The sequence below is a fragment of the Cibotium barometz genome, chromosome 6 (genome assembly GCF_041138505.1).
Source record: "Cibotium barometz isolate CiBa-2024 chromosome 6, ASM4113850v1, whole genome shotgun sequence".
NCBI lineage: Eukaryota > Viridiplantae > Streptophyta > Polypodiopsida > Cyatheales > Cibotiaceae > Cibotium > Cibotium barometz.
In genome coordinates this window covers 7560038-7580882 of record NC_141051.1, presented here as the reverse complement: position 1 = coordinate 7580882, position 20845 = coordinate 7560038, and the positions used below count along the sequence as shown (strand labels likewise).

Below are 20845 nucleotides of genomic sequence, written 5' to 3'. Positions count from 1 at the left end.
AGCACATGTCCAGGTCCACAAGTGCAAAAAGCAAAACAATGAAACACTACACAGTTGTCTAGACTCTAGAGTCTAGACGCAAGAGTCTCAAATCTCATCATCAGATGAAGATGATGAGTCTTCTGAAGAGAGCATGCCTCCATCATTGATACCATTGCCCTCTTCATCGAACTCTGGCTCAGCAGCAACAAGCTCCACTGCATCCTCATCATGTGCCTCGGGAATCTGAGTGTGAATGAGTTCGACAGCCTCATTTGCACGCCTCTGCTGGGTGCGACGAACTGGAAGCTTTCCCCTGCGAATGCTCTCTCGTCTCGCAGAGCCTGGATCTGGAGCTGCCGGGCGTAGAGGAATGCTGAGAGATCGTGCACGTGAGCGGGTCACACAACGATCCACGCTCTCAAGCTCTCTATGTAAAGCTCTCAAAATCTCCTCTTGCTCATCTCTAATCTGCCGATCCACAAGCTCCGGGCTGGGTTCATCTACCATTTTGAGTAGTGTTGGATCAACCTGTTTAAACATGCCACAAATTGCATATTGGACAATGGACATCCATTGAACTACAAAAAAATTTCTACTTCTAAGTTCTTATTGAGTCCAAATTTCAATGTATACCTGCTTCGGTGACCCCAAAGCATGGTAGCTTCGCACGAGCCTCATGTTAGCTCTGCAATACACCAACTTCTCTAATTGAGAAGTACTAAGGCGATTCCGAATCTTAGTGTGTATAAGGGAGTATGAGCTCCAGTTCCGCTCACATGCTTCAGCTGAGCAATCCTGTGCAAAAATGAGTGCAATGCGAGCAAATTTGTAAATCTTTCAATGCTAAAACATCAATCTTCATTTCCGAAGAGTATACTTTAGAGATTAATTACAAGTTACCTGAGATAGAACACGAAGAGCAACTCGTGAAAGGTTTGGAAGACCAACCCTTCCATAAGAGTGCCACCATGTCAAAGGGAATTTCATGGCTTCCTTCCTCAATGACACAGGTCTCGCAAATGAAGCACCAATACCACTCATGTAAGTGGTGAACTCTCTATCAATCTGAAGTTGCTCCTCCTCTGAGAACATCCTTCCCACATACTCTGACTGCTTCATGCTCAAAGCAGTATTATTCCATAGCTCTGGCGACCTGTAGAGAGGATGGAGCATGGCAGCCATCGCATGGATGGGACGGCTCATGAATGTCCACCGTTTGTCTACAATGTCTAGGATCTCACCTCGGCTGAAAATGAGAGATTGAACATACATGTCTTAGGTTATAGTGCTAAGAGAATCGAGAATCGAGAAGTCATAAAAATCAAAGAAAGAGGAAGAAATTAGAACTATTGCTTACCGTTGAGCAGTCATCATGGAGCACTGAGCAACATGGTCTTTCATTTGCATAAACAAATGAAAGACCAGCCCCAAAGTTGAGCCCTCCATGTCTGTAAGTCGGAGAAGGACATACACGGGCTTAAGTGCAACTGAAAGGCTATGAACTTGCTGCCAAAAATCATCATCCAGGATCCGCCTCTGCAAGTATTTTGTACGCTCATCCTCTGAATTATGCATCTGTCGCCACCTTGGATCCACAACTGTTGATGATAGTGAATCTCTTATCTTGTAGAGCCTATCCAAGACCAAGAACATGTAGGCAAACCTGGTCTTGGATGGTCTCACCATATCCAAAGGGCTATGGCTCCGAAAGATGGCAAGAGCCTGATGCTTCTTGCGGAAGAAGGTGGTGATCTTTACAGCATCTGCAACAATGGGCTGCACCCAAACAAGCTTCCCAATGTCTTTCATAAGTAAATCAAGACAATGGGCAGCACATGGAGTCCACACTATATGTGGAAACTCTGCCTCGACCATTTGACCCATTGCCTTGCAGTTAGAGGCGTTGTCGGTCACCATCTGCACAACATTGTCCTCCCCAACCTCAAGGAGAGCCTGTCGAATGTGGCCATAAATGAACTCCCCTGTGATCCTATCGCCTGCTCTCCTTGCATCCACGGCACGCAAGAAATAGGTGCCCAAGCAAGATGACACAAGGATATTGATTATGTGCCTCTTGCGAATGTCTGCCCACCCATCTGAAATAATAGTGCATCCAAACTCCTGCCAACCTGCTTTCACAGGTGTGAGCGCCTTGTCTATCAAGGCCTTCTGTAAACCGGCCTTGACGGGCAGTGAAACAAAACACTCGCACATAAAACACTTCAACGCCATTGAGGACCTAGAAAAGGAAAACAAACAGGGGGAGCTAGAGTGCTCCTGCAAACAGTACACGGACACCGATTGGCCCCAAATCGCAGTGGCGCCCCTTGCGGTATTTCTTTAATTGATTTTAAGAGCTTTGATTACAATATAAGACTGGTAATTCAACCGTCCCAGTAGAACTCCTGAAGCCTGCAAAGAACTTGCATCTGGCTTCTTATCCACACGGCATCCACAAACAAATCCAGCCATTGTTCATATCGAAAAACTCTTCTCACATTGAGTCTGCATAGAGAAGCTTTCTCCCATGATCAAGGCTGCCACAACCATCCATAGCCTCTCACACTATGAACAGCATCACACCCTGACACATCCAGTGCTCCTGCATCACAACGCAAACTCCCAAACTGTCTCTCAAAAGAGAACTCGCATCACAGCACAGCATACCATACAGTCGACACACCTGTACAAACCCTCTCTACCTTCCAAGGGTACTATCCATCTTTGTCATGGATCTCCTGTCCCCTGTCTTATCAGTAGCAAGGCTATACCAAACATGTGTCCATTCCTGTACCTTCTGCCTACATGTGACCTATCTCCTGGAGAAACCCAAAAACATGTTTCTTCGAGAAAACCTACGACCTGTTTCCACATGAAACCCTTAGGCCTGTTTCCCTTTGAAACATCTGTCCTGTTTCCCATACATCTAGTTACCTGTTCCCTCATGAAACATCTGGCAACATAGAGATGCCCATAACTGTAGGTCCCACTGTTCCTTTCTAGCAAGAGAAAAACAATCTGCTCCATGAGCACGCGGCCATCCGAGCTTGCATCACTCCCATGCCAAGAAACATATTCAAGTGACCTGTACTTGCAGCCAAAAACCCAAGCACATTGCTGAATTTGCGACCAAACAAAAACAGCCCATAAACTGTCCCAAAACAGTCCCGAATCAAAGCATAGAAAGGCTGAAAGTTCCATCAGTTGAACGCCATCGACATGATGTCTATGTTCATGGAAAAACAGCCCTTGTCCACCTTTGTGTCCAGAGAAAACCAACCCTTGTCTACTCTTCAGCAGAGGGAGAGAGAGAGAGAGAGAGAGAGAAAGGAGGCCTGTGTCTCTGTTCTGAAGCACAGCACAGCAGCCAGCCCTTTAGTCTCCAAAAAGCATGCGCCTGAAGCTTCTGTAGCATAGCCCGCCTGCAGCCCTTCCAAAAAGCATGATATGACCAGCAGCGCAGACTTCCTGTAGCTATACCTGACTGCGCCACCTGTACTTGCATCGCCTGAATCTGCACCTGCAGAGCAGTCAGACCTGCCACGTGGGCTGTACCTGCAGACAGCAGCCGTACACAGACCTGCCACGTGGGCTGTACCTGCAGACAGCAGCCGTACACTACCTGCATAGGCCTATCCATGCGCAGCCAGCATGCAGTCCACCTCTTCCCAGAAAAGCACACGCTTCCTCTTCAGATAGGCGCCTGAATATCCAGATGAGCAGCCCTCCTGACTGGAAAAGCACACCCACACAAAAGATAGGCGCCTCCTTGCTTTTTCTGCCCAACAGCCCCTCTTTTACCAAAAAGCTCAACGTGGCCCCAAAATAGCTTATGGGCCACGTTTCTTTAATGAAAGGCTTAATAAATGATTTTAAAGGTTTTTAAACCTTCAAAGCTAAAATCTCTTTGCCCCCTTTCACACATGGGGTTATCCACACATGGGCTTCCATCTTCACTCCCACCTGATGCCATTCACACTGTCCACCATGTCCCCGTGCACATCTGCATCTTGTCCAGAGAAAAACACAGGGTCGTGACACCTTCTGCTCATCCAACATGGATGTACGCATATTCGTATACTGAAGACCTGTCCATGTCTCAGTAGGCCCTACCTGCGCAATTGCTTTCACCATTCTTTTCCATTCGTCTGTCCTTAACACATTGAAGGATATATTACACTCAATAAGAGTGCGACAAATCTCCATTTCTGCCACCCTTTGCCGCTCCTTTACCCAAGCTTGTGATGAGATACAAGAACGCAGAGTGGATTGCTTTGATGCCTCCCCTGTACCTCTCGCATCTTGTGGCAGAAGGTCCTCATCATCAGCAATACGTGCCCTCTTCCTGCCTGTGGTGGATTGGGCTGAAGCCGAAAGACTTTCACCCTCATCTACTGTACCTGAACCTGTAACATCTCCAATAAAAGCATCATGGAGAGCATCTTGCGTACTTTCACCACCTCTAACACTGCTTGCACCACCCATTGCAGGACAATTCTCCGCAATCAATTGGTCCCTCATAGCTTGTGGTATTTTATCACATGGACCACATTGATTGGTGCACCCGATACCTGTCATGTGCTTGATGATGCGAGTTATGGTGCTAGTGTACTGCTCCCCGCAATACTTGCATGCCCATAGCCGAGTACCTGACCCTTGCTGAGAAGGGGTGTTAACAACCCTCAGGACATTGGTGTGGATTGCCCAGTTCGGGTTAGTCTTGCGCGGCATGATGAAGCTTGGGCGTGAGAGAGAGCGAAGAAGAGCGAAGAAGTTACTCTGCAAAGTTTTGCAGGTACACACGATTGTGCAAGTATTCACAAATGCCCAAAATTTGGTCGCTTAATGCCCAAAATCTGGTCGCTTATCCACAAGCGCATGGTCGCCACACGCGTTTCGCCACACCACGCCACGCCATTTATTAATTTTTTTTAAAAAAAAATCCGTACGGATCCGTACAGTACGGTACTGTACCGTACCGTACGGCTGTACCGTACTGTACGGATCCGTACGTACGTACGGAATCAACCTTGGTGCAAAGTGAAGACAACACCCTGGCCCAGCTAAAGAAGGAGATAGAAGAACTCAAGGGCTACAAGAATTAAAGAAAACTGTGGTGCACCATTTGCCGAGCCCCCAGGCACTCCCCTCAAGAGTGCCCACGGGAAAAGTATTGCTCTTTCTGTGAGAAAGGTGGTCATGAGGAAAAGGATTGCTACTATTTGAAGGGCTTTCGCCAGTTGCATCACCAGCAACTGTTTCATCCGCCACCCAACCCCTCCGGTCATTTCACATCCTTCACCCCCGCACCCACACCTGTCTATCCACCCGCCATTCCTCCATACCCACACCCACCCTCACCCCCTAACCCTTACCTTCCACCCCTCATGCCCACCCCACCACCTCCTACACCCACCACCCTTGCAATCACCCCTGCCCCCCACCCATCTGCTCCGCGTAACCGTCCCATTTTATGCTACTACTGTGGGGAATATGGTCACTACCAAGGTTGATGTCCTCATCCAGAAGGGACACCCCCGAGCCTTCACTGCCCCGAGGCCAAGGATCACCAGACCACCCAGGACTGCCTGAAGCAACGAGCTGGTGCTTCCATTGACTTCACCTCTCCAGCGCAAGGTTCCACTCACTTGGTCTCCATGGGAAGTGCTGCACACACCCCTTCCTTGGTTCCAGTTCACTCATCCTTCACCTTGGGAGTGTCCCCTTACTCAAACAAGCCACCACCCTCATCTCATGTGGAGCACCCCACCACAGGTGTGGTCGCTTGTGCTCAAAAGTGAGCCCTTGGTGAACCCCAACCATCCACAGAGCAAGGTGAAGTCCCCTCTCACATCTCTCATAATGTGGTAGACCATGCTTTTCTGCAAACTATCAAAGACCTTCAAGAGGCTCCACTCATGTTCCCTACTAGGCATGTTGATGTGACTCCCCACCCCGCACACCATTCTCCACGCCGCCTTCCCAAACAGCTTGGCCAGTCTCGCGGTCCCTTAGAGCAACTCGATGCTCCTCGAATTCCACCCAGAAGCCAGTCTTGCATACTTCATGCACTGACAAAAGATGAAAACCAAGAGCGGGGACGTAAAGAACACGGGAGGAATGCTTACCCCCCTTGGCATTTCTTCAACGGCTTCCCTCGCTGACCTCCTCAACGAGAGCAAGGTGGGGATGTCACTCTACCAAGTGCTCCAATTTAACCTGGCTGCCCGAATGCAATTGGATCTCTTACTACACCAACTAGAGGAGGGGTCAAACCTTCCAAGTGGCGAGCCACGGATTCGCGCAGGCCTACAAGCTGCAAAATGTCGGGCATCACTCATGCAATCAGCGCCCTCACCGATTTCAAGACCCCTCGCCTCACAATACAAAACAATGGTACCCCTCTCTCTAGATCCATTGTGGATGGCGGATCCGTAGTCAACGTAATGCCGGAGTTCACTCTCAAAGGCATTGGACTGCAAATCACCAAACCAAACTTCCATGTCCGAATGGCAGACCAGCGTGAGGTGACACCTCTAGGGCTCGTGGAGGGAGCACTAATCCAAATTCAAGATGTTGTCTTCTCTCTAGATTTTATGGTCATCCATCTTCGTGAAGTCAAAGGAGCATACTCTTTACTGATTGGCCGGCCATGGTTGCAAGGTGCCGGCGTGCTGCATGACTAGGGTACCGATAGGTTGTGGATCCCTCAGTCCCATGGCCAAAAAGAGCTCTAACTTGAAGAAGGTCCAGAACCAGGCCATGCGGGGTGCGGTGGTTGCACCCATACCAATGGAGGAAGGCATAGTGCCTTACGGGGACGACTCAGAACTCCTGGACTGGCTCCAAGCTGTAGGGGATCTCTCCTGCTACATGGTGGACATCACAGAGGTTCATGACACTTCCACCCCTCAGGACCTCACGATCAAGCACTTTGGGGTGATTAGCCTAGGAGAGCCTATCACTAATAGGAGGCGTGGCAAGCACTCCACCTCCATCACATCTGAGCCATCGGCGACCACCAAGGGATCCGCCACAACAAAGGCGCACTCAAATCCACCCATAGCCAAACCCATCTCGGGCCAGTCCAAGGTCACGGCTACTGTGGAGCCCCCAATCCCTGTAGAGGAACTACCCCCCCATCTTGGACAATGAAGCAATTTGGTGACTTTCCCCTGGACCAACAACCAGCACATGACCTCCGCATCCTTTACTCCGCAGCCACTGGAGAGCCCCTCCCACTTCCTTCATGTCAGAGCCAGTCAAGGAGTTCTTCAACCTAGGCACCCCTCACGATCCACATTCCATTCTACTGGCTTCCTAGTTATGGGATCACCCTGCTTTACTCGACCAGCCCACCACTTTTTTCCACTCTCACAAGGACGTATTCGCCTCGACCTACCAGGATCTGGACGACGTGCCAGCCGACATAGGCGTACACACCATCCCTCTCCAGGAGGGTACCCGACCAGCAATCCAAGGCCGTGCCTACAAACTCAACCCCAAGTATGCAGAAGCCGTGAAGGTGGAGCTCGAGAAAATAGAGGCCGCTTTGCTCCAGTGAAACACACGGACTGGCTCTCCCCCATGGTGATCATCCCCAAGAAGAAGACTAACAAAATCCAAGTCTGTGTTGACTTCCATGGTCTCAAACAAGTCACAATCAAAGATGGATTCCCCATCCCCTTCATGGACACGATGCTGGAAGATGTAGCTAGTGACGCTCTTTACAGTTCCATGGATGGTTTCAGTGGCTACAACTAGGTGGCCAACCATCTGGATGACCGGTCAACAACAGCCTTCGTCACCCAATGGGGCACCTACCTCTACAACAAAATGCCATTTGAGTTGTGCAACGCTCCGGCCACCTTCCAACGCATCGTCACCAGCATCTTTCGGGAATTTCTCACCAGCTTACTCAAAGCATTCGTGGATGACTTCTCCAACTTCACCGGCACACATCTTGCAACGTGTCTGGACTCTGGAAGCCTTTGCTAACCATCTCACTAGTTAGCCTTAGTCTTTAGTAAGTGTCGCTCCTCTCATCTCCATCTCAACCCCTTCAAATTTCACTTCTTAGTTGTGCAAGGTACACTTTTGGGTCACACAGTCCCCACCCAAGGCCTCGCCCCAGATCTCGACAAGATAGTTGCCATCTTGAGATTACCCCCGCCCATCACTCCTAAGGGCACTCAGGTCCTTGTTGGGCACACCGGCTATCATCGTCGCTTCATCTGCATGTATGCCGACATTGCCTTACCCCTCACCCGCCTTGTTAGTCCCACCACCCCATTCCTCTAGTCCACCTCAGAGTCCTCCTCGGCGTTTGACACGAGGCAGTTTTGAATGAGTGCCATGCTCCTCCATATGCTGGTCATAGAGGCATAATGACTACCACACACATAATTGAGCGGTATTTCTTTTGGCCAGGTATGCAGGAGGACATAAGAGGCACATGTACATGCATGTATCACCTGTCAAAAGGTGAAATTTGATAGGCAAAAGGATCCCAGTTGTAAACCAGCCATGGGAAAGCATTGCCATGGATTTTATCATGGATTTGTGCTATCTCTTGGATATATACCTACTAAAAATTCTTTGGAGCATTTCTGTCGTCGACAATTTGATCAAAAGCTGATTTCTTCTCTCAAAATCACAAAATTCTGCAGTAAAAGCTTTCACAAATTCTCTTCATCTGCGTGCTTGACCATTAAGGTCTTCTATGACTCGGCCTGGCACGCACATGCTTGTGTATGGATGCCAATGGAGCATAGCTACGTGTGGCAAGACACTGTGGATTGGGGAGTGAGGTTCTTCGTGACAAAAGCTGTGGAATCAACCTTTACTTTGCCAAAACATTTTTCACTGCATGGATGATATTGGAAATCTGGCATATGATGCCCATGAAGCTTGTATCTTAAGGAATCCTTGATAATACAAACATATTACAAGGGAAGTCAGCCCTTTCCGGCCCTATTGTAGTGTCATTTAAATTTCAGCATTGCTATCATATTTGGTTTTGTGCCATTTCATCTTGTTGAATAGTATTAATAGTTTAAGTGTGTGACAAGATTGTGCTCAAGCCTACTTGGGACTATTACAAGAAAGCAAGAAAGGAAGAAATCTCTCATGTGAACGCACAACGAGGAGGTCAAAAGACAAGGTTGTAAAATCAGCCCATAAAAAAGGGGCAGCATTGTACTTGTTTCATCAATCAAGCAAGCTAGTATTGTTGTGTCCAATCATCCATGTCTTGTACACTTACTCTCTCTTTCTCTCACCCAGTCCCTTAGCATTAGGATTCAACCTGCTGATTCCATCAGTTTCCGAACCGTGATGGAATCATTTTGTTGCATACTCCTATTTCTTTTATGTGTGTCGAAAGGGAAAACAGATACTAGGCTTTACCATGAACCCTTGGCATTATCCGGATAGCCACTAGGTGGCAGGTGGCAGATGCAATGTTGTTGGGTGTTGACTTAACCCAAGAGAGGATGTTGAGTCAGACAATCTTGTGGTGATGGTCATACTCTAGGATGCCTAGGTCGAGCTTTTCGGATGACTTATAAACAACCACTGGAGCTGATTGAAGGAGAGCTAGGCACACTGAATGGGGTGTGCACATGGTGGTATCCTTCATCCTTGAGTTTGCATGAATTAGATTCACCCTCTAGATAACATAAGGTTTGACCTTGGTGTTCAGAGGCGAATTCAGTTGCTTCAAGCTTGGGTTGTAGGGGGGAAAGTTGGCCATTCCACCTATGATCTTGCTTAACGGAGGTTTTATGTGGAGTGTGCGTTGGTGGTATGGAACGCTAGAGTGTATTCTCATGTAGGATCTCCCGAGGCTTCGTGGGTTTCTTGTCCAAGACACTACGCTTTGACATAGTTAACCTATGGTAACTGTGAGGAGCAGTGTTGGTCTATGAGGGACAAAAACATGACGAATTTTCTTGGTTGTTTGAGCATGACATGTTACCCGTAGTATGTTACTCCTCACACACTGTCTCGTGATGGCCATATAAAATTGATGCATCGAAATTGTACATGAGAGAGATGAGAAGTTCGGAACTTCTCGGTCTTTGACTGAATGTCTAGATCAGTTGACAGTTGGACCATTTGATACCCCAGTGTGGACACAGTTCTATGGGCTTATTTTGATTCCACAACTTTGGAGTCATGTGGATTTTCCACATGTTTGAGGGGTGTAACCATGGACATGTTAGAGGTGGAATATGTTATAACCATTGTCCTTCACAATCTCTGTTAATGGATTGCCTAGTGGTTCTTTCCAATTTGGTGGGGTGAAAGTGGTTGTTAGCCATATGCTATCTTCACGCTATTTGTGGACATGGGACGTACATAGAAATTGATGGGGAGTTTTATGCTTGCCCTAAGAGTAGACATGAGTATTCACTTGTTATGTGAAAACACAATCTCCATTGAGTCTTAAATGAGGATTGGAGAGGGGTTATCTTGTACTTGAAGTACACGACACTAAGACTTGTTTGTGCATTAAGTGGACTAGTGTTTGCCGAAAACTAATGCAAGGTGCCATCTCGTATGACAATTGCGTTGTGCGATGGGTCTGTCCTATTGGGATTCAGCTCTTCGATGAGAGTTGGATTGACAATAAGCAATTGGATCTTTGTAGCAAGGTCTGCAAGAGGAGTCTTACACTGGCCTAGGTAAGAGGAAGTAGACTTGAGAAGATTCTATTGACGGATGTCAACATTTGAGGATTCACTTACATAGGCTTCTCCTTATGTATTCACAAGGACGTGAATTGAATAGGAGGAGGGAAGTATGCTAGGTCCCGACATGCCTAGGATTAGGGCTAGGGACGTGTGCTAACCTAGAATTCGGGTTAGGGTTAAACCATGATTAGGGTTAAGGTCTTAGCCGTAGGGGTAGGGACAGGGGCGGGGCAGTTCACACCTTACCTAAGGGCCCTACCAAGAAGGGTCTAGATTGGCTAAGAGCTTATAATTAATAGCCTAGGACTAATAATGGCTAAAAGCTTATAGATAAAGCTGGAAAGTTAATAAATAAAGCAAGGGCCAATAATAGCCGGGGTATTACTATACATGTGACCTTGGGATCACTTATTAGACACAAGAGGTCAAGTAGTCACAATCTGTCTTACGACTACCAAAGAAACGTGCAAGATCCCGAGGCCATGGAGCAACAAGGTAGGTGCTTCCACCTAGTGGTATGGGACGCCTAGGTTGGGGCCATCGGTACCAAGCAAGCTCATGGCAAATAGACCTCGGGCTCGGGGGTGGTTCAAGGCATTGAACCTACGGTTGGGTGGTGAGTCAGAAGCCACAATCCATCGTCGTCATGTGATGTGTACGGCAATGTAGGGTCTACAAAACCTTGTTAGGGTTTGGGTTCTATGTCAAATAATCCTTGGGCGTGGTGTGTGGAGACCTTACATCCCAGCTAAGCCGATGTGGAGGGTTCACACATGGGCTAAGGGCGCTAGCAAGAAGAGGAGTCATTCGGTGGCCGCAACCTAGCAATTCTAGACCCATTGCATACCCTTGTACCCGGTGTGTACACGGAGTATCAAGAAGGTGAGTCAACGGGTCTAGACTGGGTGTGATATTGGGTCAACTCCGAAGCCGAGAAAACTTTCTATTGCCCACAAGCAAGGCAAGATGTGCGATGCCAAAAGTTAATTGAAGAACTTATAAAACAATGAATAAATAATCCAAACGCATAACCCTTCTCCATGTGGAAAGGATGTGAGACACCTAGGATCCCAACGCCTATTGAAAATGATGTGAACATGTATGCCTGACCCATCTTTAGTAGATAGCTCCCATAAGCTATGAATCCTCTCACGTTCTTGCTCTCTAAAAGGCTCTATGCCGAGAGGATCAATGGATATCTTGTAAAGTCAACAAGAAAGTTGTTCAAGCATTTCCCACATGACTCATGACCCTTTAAAACACACTTGCTAGCACTTCTATGATTGCAGCAAGCTTTGATTCATCCTCCTTTGTGTAGCGAAACACATCATATGGTGGTTACCCTCATTCTGAAGGCTTTTTCCTCTCTTCTCATCTATTTCTCCAACTAAAAAGTTATTGCCTTGCAAATATTCCCCCCTCCCCCTGCGAGCCACCCTGAGAGGCCAGCAAGCTGATTGCTTAGAGATTGTTAAAAGTATGCAAGTCCTTTGAGCATGACGCAACTTGAAAACCTCCCTCGCCATGGCTCCACTGGCTAAGTAGCCTTTCTCATAACTTAAAACCTTGAGGTCCCTTCATCAATTGTTATAACATGTCAACAAATTGACATTTTGTTTGTTTGTTTAAAATGTTAAAACAAGACAAATGAAGAAAGAGAGGAATTGGGCTTCCCTTCACCTCGGTTTCAATGCGAGAAAACACCCAGCTAGAACAATTACACATGCTATATCCGCCTGTGCCTACCTTCGGACGACCCCCCCCCTTCCGTTTGTGCGTATTCTTGTGGCCCCCCCCCCCTTTTTCCTTGGTCATCGGCAGTACCTTTAGCTTGAGGGTTTTTTCTATTATCGGTAAGTTTCGGCCTCTTCTGGTCTAGGAGGACTCCATCGCAGCCCCTCCGTCTCCCCCGATCGAGGCTGTCGTTACCTGCCTTTCATTTTCTAAAGCGGACTTGCAACTTCTCGCTACAACTATAGCATCCCTAGAGGCTCCACTCTCGTATGCAAGATTGTCAGTAGCCACCTCGCACATAGCCAACTCAGAGATACCCTTCAAGCTAGCCTCCTAGGTGCGCTTGCAAAGATCGCAGATATTCATACATTGGGGCGTGGCTAGTACCAAGTTGAGTTTGATTCACTGGCGGCGTCTGATCTTGTCATGCCACTGAGCCCCGTTGCATTGCGTACAGCCCCAGCCTTCTTTGCACGGTGGTAGCATGGCTTCGACCTGGCATCTGACCCTCTAGCTGGAGTTTCAGGCTTTTCCGTGATAGTCTGCTTTCCAAGCCTCAGGAAGGAATACCTTCCTCTTCTCTCGATGATTGGTGGTGCCATCGGGAGAGTGATGGAATCCCCCCCCCCCCCTGCTGCCTCGACCCTCGCACGGATTCCATCTCTCCACATCTGTGTTGCCTCGCCGGATTCAGTGCCTCACATGATATCTATTCCTAGTCTTTGGGGCGACCCCATTATGCAGAGAGTGGAGTATTCAAGCCTTCCAAGCCAATGTTTCATTTGCAAGAAAATGGGTCACTTGCTAGAGCTTGCCCTTGAGGTCAGTCTAGGAGACTCTTGCTCATTAATCCTGATCTAATAATACCCTGATTTGAGATCTATCTTTGTGAAGATCTGGGCTCCACTTAGCCTGTCCCTTGTGGTTCCTCCTTCTGCTTCCCGTTCAGATCCGCACCAGGGGACCGAGGGAGAACCAGGTTCCCAGGCCGTGAAGCACCAGGTACCGACCATGCATGACACACCAACCAGAGAGTGGCGGCCGGTTCGCCCTCGCCTGGGTCGCGGGCTGAGCACCAAAGCTGGGCGTCACCGCCGTGCACGCCAGGCTGGCAGCATGCACGAGGATTGGGTTCTGTCAAACAGCCAATACGAGCACTTATCACAGCATCCGCCTACACACGCGGGTCCCCCTCCAGTCACGGAGCCCCCCCCCCCCCCAGGATTTGGTGGTTGATTCCTCATCACGACTCCTCTTCCAGCTTCAGTGCCCAGTGGGGCCGGTAGAGCCCACCCTCTCTCCGTCGAGCCTTCCCAAGCAACTTTCCTCTCTGATGGATGCCTCTTAGCAACGTCCCTCTCCAGCCTCTCCGCCTTCCCACTCCCCCTCGCCTCCTCACACCCCTCCCCCACCCTCGCCTCCGACTCTACCCGCGCAATCGCTCCATCTGCCCCTTCCTCTTCTCTCGTGCCCACCATTCCCCTCGCAACCCCCCCCTCCCTTCCTCCTCTCCAGAGCATTCCTGCCGGCCCCCTGCAACCCCTGATCCAAAGAGGAGAGAGAGCCAACGAGCTCCGTTCGTTGCCTGATTTCAGCTTCTCTGAGCCGGTGGAGATGGCCATCACGGCATCGCCGGTGAGGGCTCTCCCACCTGAGTATCCAGGCGGGCCCCCTAGGATCTTGGGGCAGCTTGTGGATTATAGCTTCTTTCGATGTCTTCTGACGGAAGGGACAGACAGGTTTGAGGAGACCGTAGCTCTGATTCAGATATGCGTGGTCTTCCACCACTCCAGACCTTTTAGCCTAGAGAATGGCGCGATGATTTTATCTTTCCCCTTGAGCGCAAACCTGGGGACAAAGTGGGATCCGGAGTCGGTGGCCACTACCATTCACGGCCAAGCAATTGAGCTATCACATCATCTTCAGGATCTCCGCAACACCGACGTTTTTACTCATTTATGGCCTCTGGCCAAGATGGAGCTTGGTGGATCAGCCCACAAAGACCACCAACCTGGAGGTGCTACTCTTTATTTTCATGCATACCTCCATCGCACTACCTGTCCCCCCTTCTTACAGGTATCTTCATTGTGATCGATGGAGCACGGACGAAGTATGCATACTCTCGCGCTCGGACAGAGTGGCAATACATGGAGGGCAAGATCCACGCCCACTTGGCGCGACTTCGCACCAGGACAGATTGTGACTATTCCCCATCTAAACCCGGGCCCAAGACTCTTCAAGTGGAGGGAAGTTCCGATAGTTCCGCCTCACACAGAGATTGATATGAGGATTGTCTCACGCAACATTCAAAGTTTAGGGGGGCCTTAGTGCTTTCATAGATGAGGCATCCTTAGAGGAGAGCTTCAACGAGCTAAAGTGGGGGGGACCTATCAACATTCTTTTCCTCCACGAGCATCACCTTACTGAGGGGCGCATCCGCCGCTGCGTATAGATTTTACCAAGCAAGAGTCATACTTTTTGGTCCCCATCCTTCGGCCCTTCATGGGCACAGGGAGGAGTGTCTCTCTGTCAGTGAGCAGCTTCTGCCATCTATGACAAGATCGGGACTCATAGTTCCCCGACATGCTCAGTGGGTTATCATTCTAATGGGTGAGGATAGCGTTGGCTTCCTCAACATTTATGCCCCAAATATTGTTGCCTGCACATAGAGCTATCTTTTGGAGCATTGTCTGACAAGCCCTTCGCCAGGCTGATTTTTGTTGCATGGGCGGTGACTTCAATATGATAGAGGCAGCAGAGGACAGCAGACTTGGAGGTGGCATGGCCACAATCTCAGAAGCGGAATACTCTGCCTGGGAGGAGATGATATTTATCCTTAGGGGACAAGACCCTTGACATCTCCTAGAGTTTGGGCATAGCCCTAGGACTCTGAGTTTCTCTCGATGGGATGGGCGGAGCACTAGCCCCAACCTCTCTCGGCTGGACAGGTCTACGTCGATGAGTGGGCTTGCAACCGTGGAGGCATGGTTGGTATTCTGGCAAGCACTACTTTCTCATATCATGCCCCAATTATTTTGTCCCTAGAGGGACCCATGGAGGCATGACAAGCATGCGAGCTCCAAGATCCCCGACAGGCTCATTCACGACCCCGCGATCTGTAGCGGGATCGAGCAGATATGGGCAGGACTGGACTTTTCCTCGGGCTCTGCAGCTACACTAAGGATGATGGCTTGGGGGAGTTCTTTTTGGCAGCAAGGGCACTCATTAATTGGCACAAATCTGTTGGTTTTTGGGTTAGTGATTCACCGAGAGTTGATTGGGGTGCAGAGCTTGGTTTTACTTGGATCAGCAGAGGATGCACTGCTACATATTTGGGATGCCAAGTTGGGATTGATATTTCTCCTGCATAGCAGTTTGTTCCGGTGCTTATGAGTATCCGGAAGAAGCTCCTCCATTGGAGCTCCAGGAGATTAGATTTAGCCTCCAGAGTTTGGTGGGTAATCAGGTTTTGCTTGCCTCAGCTTGGTTTATTGCCTCTTGTTGGCGCTTCTCTCGTGCATGCATTGGCCAATTGCCGAGATTGATCCGCAATTTTCTCTGGTCGGGCTTCGATGGCACCTCAGACACTTGTGCCAGGGTAGCTTGGCTCTCAGTTATTCAGCCCAAAAGAGAGGGGGGCTTGAATATTATCGATCCGGATGTTCAGTGCAAGGCAATGCTTTGCAAACTTGTGGGCAGAGGTTTCCTACCAAGCACTGAGCCTTGGAAGGATTTTTTCCTGTCTCAGATTTCCAGATGTACACCCAGGGTCCGGAGAGACTGGATGCCCAACACACGTTTTTTGTTCACAGAGGCTGATATTAGGGCACCATCTTCCCCTCTTATTGCAGCCATTGTAAGAGCATGGAGAAGCATGAGATATTTTTTGCGACAAAGGCTTCCTAGGTCTTTGGATTACGCTGACCGACAACCTATTATGTGGAACGAGTTCATTAGGGATGAGGCTGGTCGGCCACTTGGTGCAGCTCGTTATATGCAATGGTCAGGATGGGAGAGATGCGCATACACAATTCTTGCTTCGAAGACCTTTAAGAGTCTTCCGGAGGATCGGAGAGTTACACCACTCAGCATCTTAGGGGCTCTCACATTCATATTGATCAAATTGATGTAGCTATTCCGCATGAGTGACTTTCTCGGACCTTTCACGGAGATTATCATCCGAGCTGGCTGGGAGTTTTTTCGAGCATAGGCATACCTCTGCAGGTCATTGCTCTGCCAGGCCATGAGAATACAGATTTCCTCATTTATTCTATCATGCTTGGTGGGAGATTGAGGAGATGTAGTATGGAGGAGATTATACCAAATACTAGGCTTAGTCCAGTTAGGATTGTTGGTCGCTCGGGGAAGCACTGGTTCATTGACCCTTCTCCTCATATACTGACTCATGGCTCTTGGTGTTTGTGGCTATATGGTGGCAGTCCTATCAGATATCTTCAGTGGGATAATCCAGGAGAGTGGGAGTGGATTGATGCTTTCGATCCTTTGAAAAGCCTTCCTTTTTTCAGTTTCACTCTTCGGAATGCCAGGCTTCTCCTCACTGGACATATGCATAGGATCCCTACTCTCAAGCCTCATTGGGAGAGCTATGATATTTCTCCAGTGATACAGCGCAGATATTGGCATAGACTTTGGCACTCATACAGAAGGAGCCAGATCTCTCATTTCTTTTGGTTATTCTTACATGGTGGTCTCCCCACCAATCAGTGGAGATCAGCTTTCGGTGTAGCACCTTCCTGTCCTAGATGTGCGGCAGATTCTGAGTCCATACAACATTGTCTATGGGGATGCAGCATGGCATAGTAGATTTGGGGTCCTGTAGCCCAACTTATGGGCAAATTGAGTGGCCAAGCCATGCATGTGACTTGGGGGGCAGTTGCTTGGCTCACCCAGTCCGGTCCACAACTTTTTTATGAAGGCAGTGGTACAGATTCTATTTTTTTCATTCGTAGAGATATTGCACTGCATGGTTTATTGCAGGATGTTCCTCACTCTGATTATACACCCCCACACCAGTTGGGAGATTATTGCCAGTATTACAGCATGGCAGATCTGGAGAGCTAGATGCACGGAGGCTATTGAGGGTGTCCAGATTCTTGGGTCTCAGTGCATTAGTACTATATGGGGTGATATCATCCACACTCTTATGGCTACTTGGGCTCGCATTCATGGCCCCTCTCGTTCTGCGCAGGGGAAGCATGTGATATTTATGCAGGAATGGGACCATGGCATCTTCTTTTCCCTATTGTTTCTGATCCACCACATTCCAATCTTGTCTCACTGGTGCCCCTTTATCCCCCCAGGTGATGGACACGCACGAGAGAGTTTGAAGGCACACGAGAGAGGTGGTTCCTCCCTTCCTTCGATCTTTCTTATTGACCCCTTTCACTTCAGAGCAGCTGGCGAAGACGGTGACAGCACTACCCAGGGGTAAATGCCTGGGGGCGGATGGACTTCCTGTCTCTTTCTTTCTTCACCATTGGGACCTCATGGAAGGTGGCCCTCACACTACCTTCAATGAGATTATGCTCACAAGTGCCATGCAAACGAGGCTCACAAAGGGCTTGATACATTTGATTCCCAAGGCGCATGGTGACAAATTGGAGATCCGGCAGCGAAGACCCATCACACTTCTAGGCACGGCCTAAAAGATTTTGGCCAAGGCCATCAACATGCGACTTAAACCTTCTCTCCTTGACTTGATCCAGGACACTCACATTGGGTTTGTTCAGGATAGCATTCTGGGTAACATCTTTACCTTTTGGGAGGCGACGGCTTTGGCCAGGATGCGGCGACAAGACCTCATTGTACTACTCCGAGACTTTGAGAAAGCTTATGACGGGGTGGATTGGAGCTTTCTGGAGGGCACTATGAGCCGGATGGGATTCCCCATGGAGTGGATTTGTGCAGTCTCAAGACTTTATTCAGCATCACAGCCAGGTTCTCATTCACGAAGCCCAAGGCGATAGATTCCCCCTTTCCCACTCGGTTCGACAGGGCTGTCCTCTAGCACCGTACCTCTTTCTATTTGTCATCGAGGCCATGTGTAGTTTTCACTCCGCCCAGGAGATCGAACTTTAGGAATTGCGCCTTCCCCTTTGCATGCGGGAGGAGCTGTTGGACTCATAGCTTGCAAACAACACAGCAGCCTACCTCGCAAAGAGATGTAGGGAATCTCCAGAGATCAAGATCTTATGTCGTGCGTCAGAAGCGCAGATCAACTGGCACAAGTCGCGTGGTTTTTGGGTAGGCTCAGCACCCGCCCCGACTTGGCGACCAGTCGAGGGACACTCCAGTTCACTACCTCGGTTGCCAGGTTGGCATTGCTCTCTCTCCCAAACAGCATCTCGCTCCGCTTCTTTTGAGTATTCGGAAGAAGCTTTTATACTGGAGCTCGCTGAGGCTATCCTTAGCAGGCAGAGTGGTGGTGGTGAACCAGGTACTGCTTGCCACCATGTGGTACATCACTTCGAGTTGGGCCTTTTCTCAGGCATGTATTGGCCAGGTACTGCGTTTGATCTAGAACTTCTTGTGGGCCGGAAGTGATGGGCGGCCAGCCAGGACCACGGTGGCATGGAGAGTGATCATTCAGCCACCATGACTATTCCAGACCCGACCACCCAGTGTGGTTAGGCGTGTTTACCACACACGACATTCTTGTGGCGGTCCTTGGAGCAGTTGAGGACAATGGTCTACTCACTTTCTCTATTAGATCCCATGGCAAACTAGAGAGATCAAAACACCCCTTGGAGGATCTCAAAGGCTGCACCTTGCAGAGGATGAGGGTGATTGATTTTCGAGCGCGGGAATGACACATAGATCCAGCACCGACCAAGGTGGCCAGGGAGAGACTATGGCGGCTATGGATTTGGAAGTGCCGACCTCTCACACGGCTGCAATGGGACCCAGGAGAGTGGACTTGGCATGATCCCGCAGATCGGGAGGAGACTCTGGATGCCCCCTTCTTTGCATATACAACGCGGCTTTGCCGCAAGATCCAGATGCCTGAGATAGATGGCACTTCGGCAACAACAGCACACTGGCAGTCTCGGGGCCTATCACAATGCTTCCTTTCAGATATCTGGAAGAGGCTTTGGGACAGCTTCCGGCCGAGGAAGATCACTCTCTTTCTTTGGTTGATGGCACACAAGAGTTTGGCGGTCAGTACTTGGTTGGCAGTTGGAGGTTGGTCAACAGCTTGCCCAAGGTGTGCCCAAGGTGTGGCCATCCCAGGAGTCTTAAGGACATTGCCTTTGGGATTGCCCGAAGGCTCAACAGATTTGGCAGCAAATTCTCTGCATCTTCGCCATGGACAAGGCATCGACCCGGATCATGATTCATCACTCAGGGTACTGTCGCTTGGGCAACCGAGGCTAGAGTGGTCAGGACTTATGAGGAGGATGGGGGAGGACTAGCCCTTCATGTCTCCCACCATCGTATAGCAACAGTACCAATCACATCCCCACCGACAGGTGCCTGGTGACCAGGCTCTTGCCAGAGATGGGAGATTTACAGCAACATAGCAGCTTGGCACATTTGGTGTGCTAGATGCAGCAAGGCCATCAAAGGTACCCACACTCCGCCGGCTGAGACCATCAGGAGCATATGGCTCGGTATCATTCACACCCTCTGGGAGCAGCTTCAGGGAGGTTCTGACCGCATGTGGAAGCGGCGGGAAACCTTCTTGTGACTTTGGAGGCCTGGCCTTTTCCTCACAGATAAGAGGCGGTGACCCCATTTGGCATTCTAGACCACCTGTGCCCCCCCCCCCCCACCCCACCCCCCACCCCCTGTATGAGATAGCCTTCTCCTCACAGAGCAGCCAGCCGGAGGAGAAGCATCTATTCCCCTTTGATAACTTGTTTCCCGCCCTTATATGAAGCGAGTTTGTATCTAGCCCGTCGTGGTTGTACTTAGCCCCTTGTGGCTGATTTTGTTTTGACTAGTTGAAGGATCTTTTTCCAAGAAAAAAAAGAGTTAGCAAGTCCCAACAATTCATTCACAGCAATACCAGCTTTCCAGACAAACAAGAGTTGGCAAGTCTCGACAACACATTCACAGCAATACCAGCTTTCCATACAAACAAGAAGTAAATGGCAAGCATTTTCAAAACAAACATTTAGGTATTATAAATGAATACAAACCTCCCAAAGATATAATGAATCAGAAAAAGAAAACTCCCGACGAAATAAAACCATCAGCATTCGAAATGCAAATATGAAACTGCCACCACCAAGGTCATCTGCAACCAGCATGAAAGACGAGGGACGACTCACAAACTTTAGTTTTTTTTATTTACTGACTAAGATTGAATATTAACAAGAGAACTCTACAAATCCATGTTTTGTTTTCAAAAATAGAACCCATGTACTTCATGCTTATGAAGCTGTATATATCTGAGAATCGTTATCACC

General features: G+C 49.1%; 2 protein-coding genes across 3 annotated transcripts in view; both read right to left on the bottom strand.

The window, feature by feature from the left end:
- LOC147637388 (rab GTPase-activating protein 22-like) overlaps window positions 1–20845 on the bottom strand; it is a 186267-nt gene that overhangs the window by 42402 nt on the left and 123020 nt on the right. For both annotated transcript variants that reach the window (XR_015266031.1, XM_086799189.1), the window contains exon 8: window positions 20576–20673. Coding sequence is in view for 1 of the 2 variants with exons in the window: in XM_086799189.1 (XP_086655315.1) it covers window positions 20576–20673 (98 nt within the window). In the remaining variant the exon portion in view is untranslated. The remainder of the gene's footprint in view (window positions 1–20575; window positions 20674–20845) is intronic.
- LOC147637389 (uncharacterized) lies at window positions 20–6485 on the bottom strand. The gene is made up of 6 exons (XM_086798823.1): window positions 6296–6485; window positions 4024–4823; window positions 1340–2148; window positions 883–1228; window positions 616–777; window positions 20–510 (listed from the first exon to the last, which is right to left on the bottom strand). Exons 1-6 carry the CDS (start codon window positions 6483–6485, stop codon window positions 88–90), a joined length of 2730 nt encoding a protein of 909 aa, XP_086654949.1. The 3' UTR covers window positions 20–87.

Excerpts from the sequence above, each read along its gene's own strand:
- LOC147637389 (XM_086798823.1), bottom strand. The coding sequence starts at position 6,485 with ATGGAAGTTTGGTTTGGTGATTTGCAGTCCAATGCCTTTGAGAGTGAA. Across the intron at positions 4,824-6,295 it reads TGCCCGACATTTTGCAGCTT|CGACCAAATTTTGGGCATTT; the intron begins GTAGGCCTGCGC and ends TTGGGCATTAAG. Across the intron at positions 2,149-4,023 it reads CCATGTTGGATGAGCAGAAG|GCCTTGATAGACAAGGCGCT; the intron begins GTGTCACGACCC and ends GGTTTACAGAAG.